We start from the raw sequence: 17,910 nt of genomic DNA, 5'->3' as shown, positions 1-17,910 counted from the left end.
CACCACCCACAGTTCGTTTGAGAAGGCAAATTACTTTTCCTTCTAATTCAGTCTGTGCAGCTTGGAACAATGTATCAGATGAATGATGAATTCCAAGGCTTTTTATTTTGTTTTTCTTTCTAAATGCTTCTCTAGTCAGCTGACAGTGTCTACATTTCAAGAGTGCTTTTGGGTTTTGCCTTTGGAAGGAATTAGGTGGGACTTGGACTGCCAGCCTCATGTCTACCATAATTTATAGTGCTATTTCCCTTCCTCAGGGATGTCTGCAGGGTCAGGAAAGGTACATTGGGTCCCAAGGTATGCCCCCTAAACCCTGCCATACAGTGGGTTGTATATCAGCACCATATGGGAAACTATCTTCTTGTTTGGCATTAATTGTTGTAAATATGCATACTTGCCACCATAAACACTCTGTCAGTCATTTGACAATTATTTTCCACTTTCCAATCCAACTTATTTTTCTTTCATTCCAAAACACAAGTTAAGTCATGAAGTCTGACTGTGGATCTCAAAGAATTGGCCTCCTAGGAGAGCTGAGGCAATGGTTGTCTTCATATGGACAGACTTCTACTGCTTTGTGGGCATTTTGATGAGACCCTAAAAACCTGTAATATTGGCACAATACCAACAATGTCCATGGGCTGCAAGTAGCACCTGCTCTCCAGTTGCATGGACATGGTGCAATCCTTTGCCAAATTTTTCTGACTTTGAATAAGTCACTTAATTTCTGAGACTCAGAGACAATGGTAAAATTGATTTTTCATAATTATGTTTTTTATTATCATTATAACAGTTATTATTATAGTTGTGTGTATGTGATGTGGGGACACATATGACACAGCATGTGGAGATCCGAGGGCAACCTTGGGGTTCCACTGTTCTCTCTTCTCCACCACAGATCTAGAGATTGAACTCATACCTCAGGTTTGCAGAGGAAGTAACTGCACCCACTGAGCCATCTAAAGGGCTCCATAGTTGTATTTTAACATTCCATTTCTAACATGATTTTACTGTTGTGCTTAACTGGAAAAAGAAAACTAGAGTGTTGAGTTGTATTTTGTTTGGCTGTTTGTTTTCAATGACTGGCACCGCAGACATTTCATTGGTCACTAGAAACTCAGTTCTCTCTCCAGGCACCAGAACTGCAGATCCTAGGCACATCAAGCAGGAGGAACACAGGAGGAAAGGAAAGAGAACCAGCTTCTTCCTCCCTAGAGACAGACACAGCCCCTGCAGGTGTAATGTGCTTCTGATAAGAAGGTAAAGAAATCTTAAATAAATGGATTAGTCACAGTTGCTTGCCGGTCTGTGTCTGGGTAACTACTGAAGACATCTGGAAGAAATCAATAGATGCCATGAGAAGTTCTGATAATGTTCATCCTCAAGAGAACACGGTGGTAGAGTTTTTATTAACTATGGAGAATTAACTACAATGGCCTAATGTACATTTAGTTTCCAAACTCATCCAGCAGTAATGGTAGGATTAATGTAAAAAGGGAACACACAACCTCTTTTTAGAGATTTGAGGTAGAGTTGACAGCATTTGGAGGTTATTTTAATTATTAAGCTATAGGCTAAAAGAAGGCATCCATAAGGCTATTATCTTGACTTTTTTTTTATTATTAACAATAATTAAAGAGATGTACTTGGTAGCATTTCCATAGTTAACTTTTAAAATAGTTAGCATTATATATTTCATTTTAGTTCAACTCCTTGTTCAAAGTGATTAATAGTCTCTTAATCATACATTGCTATAGTATTATTTGTGAATATACATATATATATATTTAATTTCTAGCAACAGGGTCTCTTACAGTACATGCTAGTTTTGAACTCCCTATGCAGCTAAGGATGACTTTGAACATCTGAACGTCCTGCCTCTTCTCCTGAGCACTGGGATTGTAAGAGTATGCCACCATGAGGTGCTGACAATTAAATCCAAGGCTCCATGAATACTAGGCAAGCTCTCTACCAACCAAGCCACATCCCCAGATAAATATAACAACAGATACATTTTACTCACCAAACGGACAATGGCAGTAATATGATTCCACACCACTTTGACAGGAGCCACCATTGAAGCAAGGATTGCATTCACAATAATTGACAGAAGATTCACACATTTTCCCTAAAATGTATAAATTTGTTAAGAAAACTTAAAAATAAACATACAAACCACATCCACTGTAACTGTATGAAAAACTACATCCTTCCGGACTAAATCCCAGAGAAGAGACACAGAAGCCCCTCTACTCCACAATAGGAAGCTGGGACCATACCTCACAGTTCTGTATCTTATCCAGATGTGCTATTATAAAGATGTATGCAATTTTTATAATTTACATAGCCATCTTGGAGAGAGTCCTATTTTCAAGAGACTTTGATGGTGAAAACATTTGAATTATTGCCCTGACTTGGTTCTCCATGTTAAGGTTGAACCTTCACACTGACACACTGGGAATGGAGTTGAAACTTTCAACAACGTTCTTTCCAACATAGGAATTTCCGTGACTCTGACTTTTGAAAGGGAGAGTTGGTGGGACTGAGTTTGTCAAGCTACATTTTTACCACAAAAAAAGCATCCCTTAACTTATCCCATGCCATGTGTAAAGCAGAATAGGAAATAAGAAAACCCATCAATCACATTTTTTATTTCTTTCATTTATTCTCTACCACAGGCTATAGACATTTTGTCTTTTTTTCTGAAAGAATAAGAATATGCTGCACAATTCCAGCATATAAATGCTGTTCTGATAGATCTTGTTAAATCAGATGAGTTAATATTGGTCCGGGCAGGGAATGGATGGAGAAATAGCAAACAAGAAAGCAGAGAGCTCCCTGAAGATGTCATTTCTGAGATTACCCCACAGGAAGGAAAGATGGACACGCGTCACAAGAGGAGTCCTTAGAAGTTTGAAGGTAACACTGTCAATTTGGCATCACATTGAGTCTCCATGAGGACAAGTCCCTGGGCTCATCTGTGAAGGATTTCCAGATCCTGTTCACGGGAGTGGGAGACCCCCAACTGAAATGTGGTACCATTCCATGGGCTGGAGCCCAGGACTAAACCTGAAGAACTGAGCACCAGAGACCATCCCTCTCTCTGCCTTGCTGTGGGTTCTATGTGACCAGCAGCATCTGCTCCCACTGACATAACTTCCCCAGGCTACGAACCAAAATAAAGGTTGCTATTTTCGGCTACTTTGACATAGGACCAAGAAAAGTGACTAATATGGAAGTAAGTTTCCTGCCTGAGAGGTGATAGATGACAGCATTGACCAAGCAAGTTCTGCTTCTGTGTTCTGTACATTCTGCACTGGGCAAGCACTTGCTATATTGGCAGCCAAAATGCACTGTCTAAATCCTGCCTTACTTTGTTGCTTTCATTTATGTAAATAAATGTGAATAACTGTTCTATAAAGGTAAAGTGCTATTTTAATAGATCTATTTGAAAATTGTTAGTTTCCCACTTCTAACAAACAGTGAGAGCGTGTAGTTTCCAGTTTATTAAAATTAAGTTCCCATTTATTGAAATTAGGGTCTTAATTGTTATAGTCATCTTCAAGAAAGAAATCTGTTTCCATGTGTATAAGTGTATATGCATGCATGTGAGGGTACACACACACACACACACAATATATATATATATATATATATATATATATATATATATATATATATATATATATATATATGCCACACATCTATGCCAAGAGTCTTCTTCAATGCCTATTTACGTTAGTTTTTGACCTCCTGTTTCACTGAACCTAGAGTTCATTGACTGAAGCTGCCTGGCTAATCAACTTCAGGAATCCTCCCCTCTCACCTCCTCCAACTCTGGGATTCCAGACACATCACCACACAAAGCTTTTGAAGCACGTCTTATGGATCTAAACTTGGGCCACTCATGTTTGACTGCCAGCAGTTTGCCATCTCAACCAATTCCCCCAGCCCTCAATTGCTTTTTCAGTACTAAGGATTGAACGCTGAACCCACTGTATGCTAGGCAAGAACACTGCAGAGCTGTTTATACTGCACGGATGAGCACTCTGTGTGTCTTGCAATCCAAATATGTTTTGCCCCCATAGTTAGAGAAGGCTGACCACAGACAATGCCTTACATCTCAGCAACTTTGCTAAAAACACATCTTACGTTTTTGTTTAACTCATTTTTGTTTTTGTGGCTTGATTCTGAAGCCACAGTGGTTTCAATCTGACATTATAAATCTGAGTCAGGCAAGCCTCGTGAGCCACTTTCTGAGCACCACAGAATCACACATACAAAAATTTCCTTTATAAACAGCACCAGTCACCTCCTGACAAGGCAGTTCACAGCACATTTTCAGAACACTCCTGAATTCTAAGGAGAGAACAAGAAAATAAACTAGCAGCACATTTAGAGGCACCAAAAATAAGTTCCCAGTGTGGCAGAAGTGAGACACAGGCTAGACCGTGTTATTGTAAGTTTGGACTGAACTTCGCACCAATGATGTTGTCTAGAAACACATCCCCCTCCTTCTGCCAACTCATTTTCCTACTGGATAAGGCATACTTCTTTTTAGAAGTTTTTTTTTTTTCCTTGTTAAAATGCCATCATTATCCCAAACAGATTTAAATAAGTCCCATTGACTCAACTTTCTACTGTTTTCCTATAAGAAAGTCATACACCACGTCTTTATTTCTTTCACTGTAAATGAATAAGGAACTTTCACATCTACTAACAGTGTAAGTACTGTTTGATTTCTCTATTCTCTTCTTTTCTGAATATTTCTTTTAGAGTAACAGTAAAAGTGATATATATTATCTATGTAGGCCTATATATCTTACAGGCAGTGAATGTATGACACAGATCATGGCAATGTATTAGAAGGCTATAAAATGCCAGCCTCACTTCCTAAAGACCAGAGATAGGGAAGCAAGGACAGAAAACCTAGGCTGGACCATCAGTAACATGGGCTTCCATGATAGTTAAGAAACCCATGTGGCTAATCTTTTACATTTCTATGTGGGCTGGAGAGATGGCTCAGTGGTTAAGAGAAACTCCTGCTCTTCCAAAGGACTGGAGTTGGGTTCCCAGCACCCACTTCAGGTGGCTCACAATGATCTATAACTCCAGCTCTAGGGAACCTATCTCCCTCTTTTGGCCTCTTTGGAAACTGCAGTCAGATGCACATATCACCATACAGAGAAACATACCCGTAATTAAAAATAGAATAAATCATTAAGAAACAAACTCTAACTTGAGTTGAATCCTACTCTAAATATCACCTTTGAATTTTTCTATTTAAATAATAAAATAAATTCAGGTGTCTTTTGTGCACTTTTAATATGAATTTCTTGTCATTCGCATTTAAATATTCACTAAAGGTTATTTCAGTTATCTCAAAGAGGAGCAGAAAAACACCCTAAAATACATATAAGTCTTGATCTCACATTTTAAAATATATGGTAACTACAGTCATGGCTAAAGTTGCTAGAAAATAAGAAATATTCTGAGAATGATTGTCTTCACAACAAACAGAGATTTTCAGGGGGAAAAAACCCTATCATTTTGTTAAGCATTTTAATTTAAAGAAGTTTTACTCTCTCAGAATATTTTTAGAGAATAATGATCAAAATACATAAGTAACTTTATGAAAGGGTTAGTTTTTGTCAGAGTTTATGAGTTATTCACCATTTGGAAACTTATTCTTCAGTGCTCCTTTAATGAGTAAAACTTACTTAAAATTCATTGTACTGCAAGAGTCAGTAGAGCTATATATTCATATTCAAAGACATAGTTTGAAAAGCTAAGGATTTAATTTAAATTACAGACTCTAACAGAGCTACCAAATGTCTCCTAGGGTGTTTAAAGTTCAGACTCTAAGTCCCAGATGGAACCAACACTCAACCCTGAATTGTTCTGTGTGGGTCTCCCTGCAAAATACTTCTGCTAAGGGTGTAAGGTCTGTCGGAGATGGTAGATTTCAGTCACTACAGCATCTCCTGGTTTGATACTCTGTGTGCTGCAGCAGTGTAGAACCAATTATTGGTTCATTGACTTAATTAACTGTTCTGAGTCCATGTGCAGTACCTATAAGACAGTTGAGGCTTGCAAGCTCTCTGAAAGAGGCACAGAGCAGAACGATGTGAATGCAATGTGCCTCCTCAGTGCAAGCACATTTGCCGTCATAGTGGGTATCTTGAAGAATGAATTGCTCTCGCTGCTTTGACATCTGGCCATTAACTGTGCTGATAATCACTGTGTATCATAGAAAAATGGAGAGTCACTTTCAGCTGTGAAGATTCTGATCACATGGAAAGTGGGAACAAGCGAAGGTGAACACACAACTTCCAAGAGTATAGTTTAAGTGTACACCAAGTGCCCAGCCAAAGATTCATAGTCTGCAGAAGAAAATAGGAGGTGGTTTGAACTCAGACCAAAGATGGGATAGCCTGTTCAAGAGAGACTGAATACAGAGGGTTTACTAAACACAGGCTGAAGATGGAAGTGTTTGGTGAACACGGACTGTCCCTGTTGGAAGTACCTTCAGTACATTTATTAAGGAAAAATGTTCAAGGCTTGATTGTTCAACACTGTATCTTTTTTGATAACTGAGTGGAGCTAAGATACCTATTAGCTGTTAACCAGAGCTGTGCTGTGTAGATAAGGATTTTTTGATGGGACTTTCTGCTTTCTCTAACATGGCTATGCTCTTCCACAAGAAATGCTGCCACATCTCTTGTGTTCATACACAGAGGAGAAAGGGAATATAGGAACCATTGCAGTCCATTTTAAATGCAAATCCCTCTATTAAGATATTTTATCATTAATATTTAGGTATGTGTTATTCATTATGAGGATGTGCGCTTAGAATAATTTTTAAAGAATTTATTATTTTATATGTGTAAGTGTATTCCCTGCATGTTATGTCTGCATACTAAATTCACGCGGTGCTTGTAGAGTCCAGACCCACTGGAACTAGAGTTTCAGAAGGCTATGATCTGTCATGTGAATGCTGAGGACCAAACCCCTGCCCTCTGTAAGAGCAAAAGTGCTCTTAGCTGCTGTCACCTCTCCACCCTTAGAACCTTTTAAAGTTACACACTGTGTAAAATGTTTCCATCCCTTTTTCCAGGGAAAGCTACCACCAAGAAATTTAATTCATCAAAATGCTTCTTTCAAGTTATTTTTTCTTTCACAGATTTCTTTTCTTTTCTATCACACATCTCCACCACCACAGTTATCACAGCACTCTCACGCAACTTGGGACTCTCATTTCAATACCTCTTACTCTGTTCGTTCTGTGAAAGCATGTGTTTGGCAGGCTCCTTAGGAAAAATTGCCATGTACAGTGTGTATATAACTTTATTATGTCTGGAAAAAATATACTACAAGTTGACACAAAAGTGATGAATGGACAAATTTTACTTTCCCCCTGAAATAACAAGACACGCTTCAGAGCAGAGGGGAATGCCACGTGGTAATAAACCCAAGGCATACTTCCCAAAGCTACGCCTGACCTGCATCCAGACGTGTGCAAAATCTAGAAAAGCTTTTCAGGTGTTCTATCATATAATAAACTCATTGGTCTTTTCTAGACTACAGCTACTCAGAAATGCACTCTGTAACATGAAATTTAAATTATTAGAAAGTGTGATTAAACAAAAAGACTACTAGCTTTAATCATGAACATTAATTTGCTGGGATTTAGAGTCACTTTGGGATTTAGACACCCCTCTGGGTGTGTCTGTGAGTCTGTTTGCAGAGAAGTTTAACTGAAGATCATGAATGTAAGTTACTCAGCCCTTGACCTGGAGTCTCCAGCTGGATAAAATGATGAGAGCAATGGAGAAAAGAGCATTCATTTATTTCTGCTTCCTGACTGGGGGGTGGCAGTGTGCCCACCCGCCCCCATTCCTTCCCACATGCTTTTTGTGCCATGATGGCCTGTACCCTCAAACTGAGCCAAAGGGAAATGCTCATCTCCTAGGGCATTTTAGCATAGCAATGGGAGAAGTCTAAACTAGTATAGAAACATGAAGAAAGAGGATGGATGTCACAGACTCACTCTTTTTTCTTCTTTTGTTTTATTTCTGGCAACTAAGGATTAGGAACCTAAGTTATACAAAATAATGATTAATTTCTTTAAATAATACATTCATATAAAAATTAGCATATGTTTATTATGTGTAGACTCCTATATCTACACTGAAAAATAAAATTCATTAGATATAAAACTGGGTAAGAAAACGATGATAATGTTACAATAATCATTGTGCCCTCTTCCTGCTTCCATGACATAATCATCATTTTCATGCTTACAGCTTTACTGGGAGTTTTCAGACACAGGATCTCTTCCCACACAAAGCTGCTAGGGTCACATCAATCACAAACTCTCACTCTTCTTACCTCTTCTAAACGTTAGCAGAGCTTCCCACACCCAGTGACATACAGCAATGCCTCTCCTGCTCCCTCTACCTCTCTCTCCCTCTCTCTCTGTCTCTCTGTATCTGTTTCTCTCTGTCCCCACTCCTATCTGTTTATACTTCTGCATGTATATGATGTATATGATATGAGGATCACTGAACAGTAATAATTTGTAATTCTGTGGGCTTTAAAAATGTAGATAAAACACAAGAGAAGATCCACAACATTGAACGGAGTCTGAAAAAACACATGATGTGAAACAGCTCTGTTAAAATACACAAGGATATGTATTTTATGGTTAACAAAACATGAGTATAACAGGGCACTGCCATAAGTTGACATCTACAAAAGAAGTTTGCGCCTGTAGTCCAACCTCACTCCATCCCCCCTCTCCCCTAGCTCCTTAGCCTCTGATAACAGCTACAGTGATTTTCTTAAGAACCTTGGAAAACATTTATTTCCATAAAATGGTAGCAAAACCTAAAAACTTGTTTGAAAATCATTATAGTCCTATGTGAATGTTCTTGATGAAAGTAAACCACAGACATTGGGAAATCATGTCAAGAAACAGCTAGGGCTAAAATACCTGCTAAAATGACTCCAGTAGCCTAAGAAACAAAACCAAGAATCCACAAATAAAGTTGCATGATATTGCAATGCTTATACATGATGAAGGAAAAAAACTGGAGTCACAGGTGGATGTGAACAACCATGTGGGAGCTGAGAATTGAACCTGGGCCTTCTGCAAGAGCAGCTACTGCTCTAACTACTGCGCCATCTCCCCAGCCCCTGTATCCAAGATTTTATATAGATACATAAAATGATATATATGAAAGCCGCATGCCTATATACTCATATATTATATATAACAGAAAAGCAGATGTGCAACTGTCCATGGGAATGAATGGGATTGTAACAGCAGGGGAAGAGAATGGAGAGAAAAGATAATGAATGACCAACATACACAAGGTATGTGAAAACATGTTTAGGGGCCATGACTGTGCAATGAACATGAGCCAATAAAAAGAAAACCATGGGCTCTAAAGGAATTAGTGAACACTTAGGGAATAAAAATGCTTTAATATGTGTATGATCAATTCACATGGGAAGAAAAAAAGGTTCAATGTCTGTTTTGATTTAGTTCCATATGTTCTTATATGCCTGGCTTGTTTCAAGTAACATAATACCTTCTGGTACTCCATAAATGCACATAATTATTAGGTGTTATTTATCAAGTGATATATAAGCTACATAAAAATAAAGAGTATAAAAGAACTGAATCATAAAATAAGAAGTCATATGTAGCTAGGGAAAGCACTGTTGTAAATTCTGCCATCGGGGTGCATGTGTACCTACATAAGCCTGGAATTTGTTGTGTGGCCCATTAGGTTTGACTTAACACTTTAAAACTAGAAATAAAGGCTAGAGAGATGGCTTAGCATTTAAAAGTAATTGTTGCTTTTGCAGAGAATCCTGGTTTTGTTTCCAGCAGCCACATTGTGTCCCATAATCTATAACTCTAGTTCCTCAGGGACCTGACACCTTCTCCTGACTTCTATGGGCACCAGGCACACAGCATACATGCAGGTAAAACATTCACACAGATAAAAGAAAAGGAATCCAAAAATTAAAAATAGAGAGCGTTATTAATCCTTACATCTAAGGCTCAGGTAACATGACTAAAGAGGGGTGGAAAGATTTTAAGCCCAAGGACCAGGATTCCTGGCGTGAGAGGGTGTTTTCAAAACATGGCAAGGATGCCGTACCCATGAACTCTCAACAATATGGTTGTCTAAATGAGACCTATATAATGACCACACCAGCTGCAATATGCCAATATGAATGCTGGAAATATCACAGGGTCCCCACCCCTATACATGTGCATATAAGCACCACTAAATGGACTAAATGAACTTGATATGTATGTATGTATAGACATGTAACAATAATAACTATAGAAGAGATAATGAACTTGAGAGGAAATCAGGAGGAAAATGGAAAGAATTGGAGGAGGAAGAAAGAGTGCTGGGAATGGCATAAATATAGTATTCATGTATGAAATTCTCAAAAAATTTAATAACTAAAAAACTGTATATTTGCAGTGACAACATTCATACCAAGGCTAACGTCTTTGAAAGAAAACCAGTGGCATGCACAGGAAGTAACACACTGCCTTACCTGTGTAGCCAGTTTTGCACACACAGTTGAATCCCCCAGGGAAATTCTGACAGACAGCTCCATGCTTGCAAGGGCTGGGCAGGCATTCGTTGATGTCTCTCTCACAGGCTCTCCCAGTGAAGCCATCTGGGCAGCTGCAGGAAAACCCCCCAACTAAGTTATGGCAGGTCCCCCCATTGTGGCAAGGGGCTGGAAGGCATTCATCAATATCCACTTCACACCAGCTTCCAGCGTAGCCTGGCACACACTTGCACTGCTGAGGTTGCAGCGGCTCGTTGGCCACAATGATGACAGGCAGACTCTCCTGAATCTTCAACGCAGAGCCCACAGCAAGCCTTCGAAGGCAGCTGCCTCCGTTCTGACACGGGCCGTGAATGCATGGGTCATGATCCACAGATTCCACCTTTACTCCGCTCTGACGGAAGAGGATCTCTTTGATGCTTTCAAAGAAGGTGGTTACACCACTGGGGTTCACATACTGGTTATTATTTCGCTTCACAGCTGCTAAAAGGAACGTTCTATTGTTCTCCTCATAGGCAGCATAGAGCTGCACCGCTGTGCCCAAGCCTGTAAGCTGGGAACTAGCAATGCGCAGGAAGTGAAGGTAGTGGTTAGTCAGGAAGTCCTTGACTGTGGGAACGCCAATGCGGAGCAAGATGCTGTTCTCTATAGTAGCATTGGAGAATCCTACAAAGAAAACTCGGATATTGTTGGTGACTGCGCTGTGAACCCCATCACTGCTGACAACTGTCAGATCGAAGGTGCCATCTGTGGACCTGGGCTGGGAGCTCAGGTCACAGCTGCCTGCTGGGATACTGAAGAGGCTGGTGACTCCTGAAGTGAGCGAACAGTGGAAACTGTCTAACACATCCGGATCCTGGGGCTTCACCGAGCCCAGATTCCCTCCAGGAAATAAGTTACCGTAGTAATTAACAAATATCTCCACTGTGCGGGACTGTGAGGGGTTGTCATTTTGATCCAGAACAGTGATGTGTACAGTTCCCGTGGACGACATCTGAGGTGCCCCAGAATCCCTGGTGACCACGGACAGATAGAAGTCTGCAATCTGCTCTCTGTCAATCTCCCGGGTTGTGCTCAGAACTCCAGCGGTGTTGAGACTGAAATAATTAGTGGCTGGGCCTGTGCTCAGCAGGTAATAATTGAAGGGGCCTTGATTTGGGGGGAGGTCAGGATCTGTGGACTGCAGGGTCATCACTAGAGTTCCCGGGCGTTTGTTTTCTAGAACTTCTCCTTCACTGACAGTCAACACTGGGCCATTATCATTGATGTCTTCCAGGGTAACTAACAAGGAAGCACTTCCTGTGGTGGAGGGGGTCCCTGAGTCTACAGCCAAGACGGTGAGATTATAAACAGGCAGGCTTTCTCGGTCCAGCCCCGAGGTGACTGTGATCTGCCCTGTCTGTGGGTTAATGGAAAAGGCACCGTTTTCATTCCCTGATCCAATGAAGTATGAGAACCTACTCCAGCTAGGGATGGAGTCTGAGTCAAAGGCGCTTACAAAGGTCACGTGGGTCCCAATGGGGACCCCTTCACTGATCTGTACTCTGTAGGTACTTAGACTAAACACTGGTGGGTCATTGGCATCAAGTACAGTGATGTTCACAGTGACCTCATCAATGTCTGCACCACGAATGCTGCCGAAGTTCTTGGCCAATACCTTCAAAGACACCCTTTCTTCTTTTTCTCTGTCAAGAAGCCCTGACACATAGATCTGCCCTGTCATCTTGTGGATCTGGAAGCCTTTCTTCCGGCTGTTCCCAAAGATCAAATAGTGTACTTCTCCATCAGCACCCAGGTCCCTGTCACTGGCAAACACTTCTCCAACAGCAGTCCCCCTAGGAGCTGCTTCTGAGACTTCGAAGTAGTAGAGCTTGGAAACAAAGCGAGGCACATACTCATTGGTCCCCTTCAACTGGATGTCAATGGTGGCAAAGCTGCACTTTTCCTCATCAGGGACATTGAAGGCTTTTACAGTGAGGTGATAGCTCTGTTTAGTTTCAAAATCCAAGAAGCCTTGAGTGGTGATGACCCCTGTGTTGGGGTCAATGACGAACAAGTCACTGTCTGATGACTGCACAGTGTATGCAATGACAGCATTGGCTCCTGAGTCAGCGTCTCTTGCATTTAGGTGAATGACAGTGGTCCCACTCGGGGCATTTTCCATGACAGTTGGGAAAAATTCATCAGGAACAAACTCTGGAGAATTGTCATTCACATCGATCACATTCACAGTTAGGCTGCAGTAGCCAGTTCTTGCCACCCATCCCCCATCAGTGGCACTAATGGTCATCTCGTGCTTTGAGCACAGCTCATAATCTAGAGCTTTGGCTAGTGTTAACACACCTGTGGAAGAATTGATGGCAAAGATGCCCTCTTCATTCCCCGAAGAAATGTCATACCTAATTAACCCGTTCATGGCTGTGTCCCGGTCTCTGGCAGAGACAGTTCTGACCACAGCCCCAACGCTATGGCTTTCAGGGATGGTGGTGCTTATATGGCTCTGAGAGAATTCAGGCGTGTGGTAGTTCTCTTCAGTGACTGTGATGTGAACAACTGCTTGGGAAGAGAGTGGAGGGTTCCCTTTGTCCTTTGCTGTGACTGTGATAAAGAAGTTCTGATTTAGGTCAGAAACCAAAGGAGAGGCAATTGACATCCACCCAGTATCATTGTCCAACTTAAATTTCCCTAAATGGTTCCCATTGGAGATGAAATATTCCACTTCAGAGTTTAATCCAAAGTCTTTGTCATCCACCGCAGTCACTCTGATTAACTTAGTGCCCACTTTCACATTTTTGGTAACTGGAGTGAAGTACTTATTTTTGAGAAACTGAGGTGGGTTGTCATTGCTGTCCACTGTGTTGATGGTAACCGTGGTCTCGCTGAGTAAGGAAGGGCTGCCTCTGTCAGAAGCCGTCACAATGAAACTGTGCCTATTGATGTTCACATTACTGAAGCCACTGACGTTTTGGTATTTTAACACCTGCTTATTGAAAATCTCTCCAGTGCTGGCATTGATTCTGAAATACTCTGACTGTGACTTTATGAAATAAAACACTTGTCCATTTGACCCCTCATCGGGGTCTGTGGCAGACACTTGAGTAACTCTGGAGCCAACCTCAGGAAGTTCAGGGCAATCCAAATAATAAGAGGGTCTACTAAATCTTGGGGTGTTGTCATTGATGTCTGTCACGAATATGGTGACATCAGTACTTACAGTCCACCCAGAATCATGTGCAGATACACGGATCCTGTATCGCTCTGTATCTTCTCTGTTTAAAGGTCGACTGATGACAATATCTCCCGTGTTGGGGTTGATTGTAAATGGAAGACTTGTATCTACTATGGAATACCTACTAATTGCATTTATGCCAATATCTTCATCAGAAGTTGTGACACGGGTAACTGTATATCCCAAGGGCGAGTTTTCAGAAACATAGGCACTGAATATCTGAGAAAACCTGGGTGCATTATCATTTTCATCTAAAATATTGATGATGACTCTTACTGAGGTGCTCTGAGAGGGGGACCCTTTGTCTGAAGATTTCACAGTGAGCTCATAATGAGATATTTTTTCTCTGTCTAGTGGTCGAATGCTCCTGATTTCACCTGTAGCGTGATTAATGGTGAAACTGTTCTCCTTGTTCCCATTCACAATCTCATAGTTTAGCTGTCCATTGGGCCCACTGTCCTTGTCTGTGGCTGAAACCGTAAGTATTTTTCGAGGGGATAGGTTTTCCAGGATCTCAGACACAAACGGATCTTCTTCAAAAGCTGGAGCATTATCATTGATATCCAACACTGTGATGTCAAGCTTCTCATAAGAGGAGAAGGGAGGGAAGCCTCCATCTCTGGCTTCAATCCAAACAACATATTTTTGTATTTGTTCAAAGTCCAAAGGCTGGCTGATGGATACCTGTCCTGTTAATGGATCGATTTGGAAAGTATTGCCCAGGTTCCCACTTGCAATGTAGTAGGACAATGTTTCTCCTCTTAAAGAGGACCCTGTGATGGTGGTGACCAGTGTGCCTACTGGCTGATTTTCTGGAAACATGAATGTTTGTTCTTTGGCTCTGACTTTGGGGAAATCTGCCTTGTTGGCAAACCTAACTGTCACTGTAGTAGAATCAGTCTTTGGAAATGAGCCACCATCTTTCACATGGACAGAGAATGTCACCTCAGAAGCTCCATTTAGTGGCCCAGTTGCCATGATTGCCCCCCTCAGGGGGTCAATGTGGAATTTTTCAGAGTTTCTACCTGAGAGTGAATAATGGAGTTCGGAATTGGATCCGATGTCCTCATCAGTGACTGTGACAGCAAAGACAAAGGAACCTGCAAGAGAGAAGTTTCTCAGTTAAAATGCCAGGGAGTCCTGTAACTCCTGTGGGTGGGTCCTTGGTTAGTCTGAGGCTGTGCTGCTGCTGGGTTCGACCTTCCCACCACTACTGGAAAGAACAGCATCAACTTTATTGTCTCTGAGATCTCCAGGTCAAATCTGACTAACTACTTCAGAAGCTGGCCTTTAACTTTCTCAGCCAGCCCCACACAAGGTGCTAGATTTATGTATTCATTTTCCAAAAGCCCTTGAGAGAACCATGGTGAGGACTAGCTGGTTATCTGGAATCACAGATCCTGTCTGCACACAACAGACACTAGAGTTCAGGAGCTCTGCCAGGAGCCACTCTCCTGCTCAGCAAAGTGTTCACTACTTGCTAGCATCTGAAAACACCCTTGGGTCACTCCCCATGAAAGCCTGTCAACAAATATGCTCCATCCCCAAACACTGCTTTTGGGTCACTGTGCCTTTTATTTCCTGGCAAAATTCTTTAATCTCTGAGCTACTACCAAATAGAGATAAAGTATATGTGTAGACACATATGTGTAATAGATTTAAATAAGTGTAAGGTAGTAAAAATAAGAAATGAAGTCATGGACTCAATTTGGATTTTAAGAACCAGTCCCTGGCAGGATGCCCTTGAAACAGACTGTAGTGGAAATATGCAGAGAAGCATCCAGACGGATAGCTTTTAAAGATCAATATCTCATTCAGAAATCCTTGCCCACATCTCCACAGAAGAGTCTGTGACAAAACTGAAAAGCCGGAATTTCCTTTAGAGACAATGAGTCTTGCTAAATATATGAATGCAATGAGATACAGATGGTCATGGTCAGCACCTCATTTTGACTAAAGGATTCTCCTCTGCACATCACACTGGATGGATCAGAATCATGCAGGCAGTATCATGCCAGCTGAATTTTCAAATGGAATTCATGACTTCTTATTTGTATTTCTTTTTGATGGAAAGCTGGCATATCTGTTTATAGATTTTCCTCATTCAACTGGTATCAGACATTCTGAAGTTAGGAGATCAATGATCATGGGGAGAAATACTGAATCCACTCAGTTTTTTCTTCTAATAAAATATTTTTAAGGAAAGAAGATAATATTACTGATATTTGTTTATCTTATTGTTTATAATTTCATCAAAAATTACAAATGCCAGCATCTCTGCTTAGTTCCTAAGAGAATATACCACTATTTACAAAATAAATGATAGACTAATTTTTTAATGCAGGAAGATAAACTTATGTTGCTACCAAGATTGCAATTCATAATAGGCTCATAAGCTTGAGAAGAGAAGCAAGATTGGAATAGGAAAATGCAATATTTAGAATTAGTTACTAATTCAACTTTTTGAAAATACATCTTCGAAGAACTGAAGTATTTATTTTCCTTCAACCATGAGGAAATTGGTATTAACAATAAAGACAATACGTCCCCTCTTAGGAACTGACATACAAATAATATGTCAGAATAGGCCCATCACTGATGATGGAGGGAGATTTATTTTACTCATTTACAGTGTTGAAGAAGTATTATAAGAATTAAAACCAGGGAGCTGTGACAGTTGTGATGTCCTGTACACAGCTAATCTAGGATAAAAGAAAGTAATTTACAAGGTAAGAATTGGCATTTCCTTCAGTTTCATTGGATCTAAACTTCATATCCTGAATTTTAGAGGGTTTTCCAGATGAGACTATTATGTCTTGTAGCTCTGTTCACAGAAGGTGTCTCATAAGTTACACACACCTGAGTGATCTCACTATTGAATTACCTGGAAGAGTAGGAGATGGGATGTGTGTGACATACGGGTGATGTTGGAACCGGGGTGGGTTGTCATTGACATCAGTCACTGTCACAAGCACACTAGTAGAACTGGAGAGAGACTCTGGAGCCCCAGCATCACTGGCAACCACGACCAAAGTATAATTATCTTTGGTTTCTCTGTCCAGCAATGCACTGGTGATGATCTGTCCCGTGGATGGGTTGATGGTGAACTGTGAGTTTCCACCGATGATACTATAACTGAAGCAAAGAGCAAGGAAAGGCAGGTCACATTCAGCTATGATGTCATGACACATGCTTTCTACAAATAATAAGTAAATAAACAAACAAACAGACAAACAAATGGCAAAAATTTGATATTTAACAAAAAACATTTAAACACATAGCAATGAAAAAAATCCAGATAGAAAACAGTTACTTGAAATGTTCTGTGCTGTCACATAAGCAATCATTATTCTAAAATGTTCAATGACCACAAGGGCCCTGAAAGGTCCTTAGGAGTCTCTGAAGTCTCAGATCAGATCACTGCAAGGCCATAAAATCAGCCTAGAACACAGCTGTCATTCAAACAAGTAAGCTAGGAATTGCAACCTACATCTTGTTCTAACACTGATGTTTGTGGCCAGGGTCACTAGTGGACATTCTTAAAGCACCTTTAAAAGCATTTCTCTGCTCTATCTATAATAAAGAGGATCACCTGGGGATATTATTCTTTAAAGACAAAACACTGGATTTGTAGCATGTTGGCTATCCAGCACAAGCAAAAGGGCTGTTTGCACAGAGAGGCATTTCTGCTTCCATGTTGCCTCGTTCCTTATTCCTCAGATGGCCTCACTGCTTCCCTGCCAGAGAAGGATGACATTTTCCTGGACAGTCTGATGCTAAACAGATCAGTTAACTCTCAGGATTTTTCACTGAGTGCAGCTTCTCCATTTTCTATGAAGGGGAGGCTGGCTATCTGTGTCTGTTCATGGTTTTGTGTCTAAAGTGGAGTCCAGTATAACAGTCAAAGAAGCAGCCTGACTTGAAGGTTCACAGAACAATCTGCACTCCATAAACTGCAGATCAGTAAAACCAGATGTCTTTTAAAAACCTTCCCTCTTTATAAAAGTGCCATCCTTAGAGTCAAGTGTGTGTCTTGGTTTAGCCATGTGAGCAAAGCAGTAGACAATGTCTAC

The 17,910-nt window shown here is 40.7% G+C and overlaps 1 protein-coding gene across 1 annotated transcript in view; it reads right to left on the bottom strand.

Moving 5' to 3' along the window:
• The window catches only part of Fat4 (FAT atypical cadherin 4), a 137,167-nt gene that overhangs the window by 19,405 nt on the left and 99,852 nt on the right, over positions 1-17,910 (bottom strand). The window contains exons 8-10 of the mRNA XM_036189284.1: positions 16,722-16,972; positions 10,588-14,937; positions 2,024-2,128 (exon numbers count right to left, since the gene is read on the bottom strand). Coding sequence (XP_036045177.1) covers positions 2,024-2,128; positions 10,588-14,937; positions 16,722-16,972 — 4,706 coding nt within the window. The remainder of the gene's footprint in view (positions 1-2,023; positions 2,129-10,587; positions 14,938-16,721; positions 16,973-17,910) is intronic.

The sequence above is a fragment of the Onychomys torridus genome, chromosome 6 (genome assembly GCF_903995425.1).
Source record: "Onychomys torridus chromosome 6, mOncTor1.1, whole genome shotgun sequence".
Classification (NCBI taxonomy): Eukaryota; Metazoa; Chordata; class Mammalia; order Rodentia; family Cricetidae; genus Onychomys; species Onychomys torridus.
This window is presented reverse-complemented; position numbering and strand designations above follow the sequence as displayed.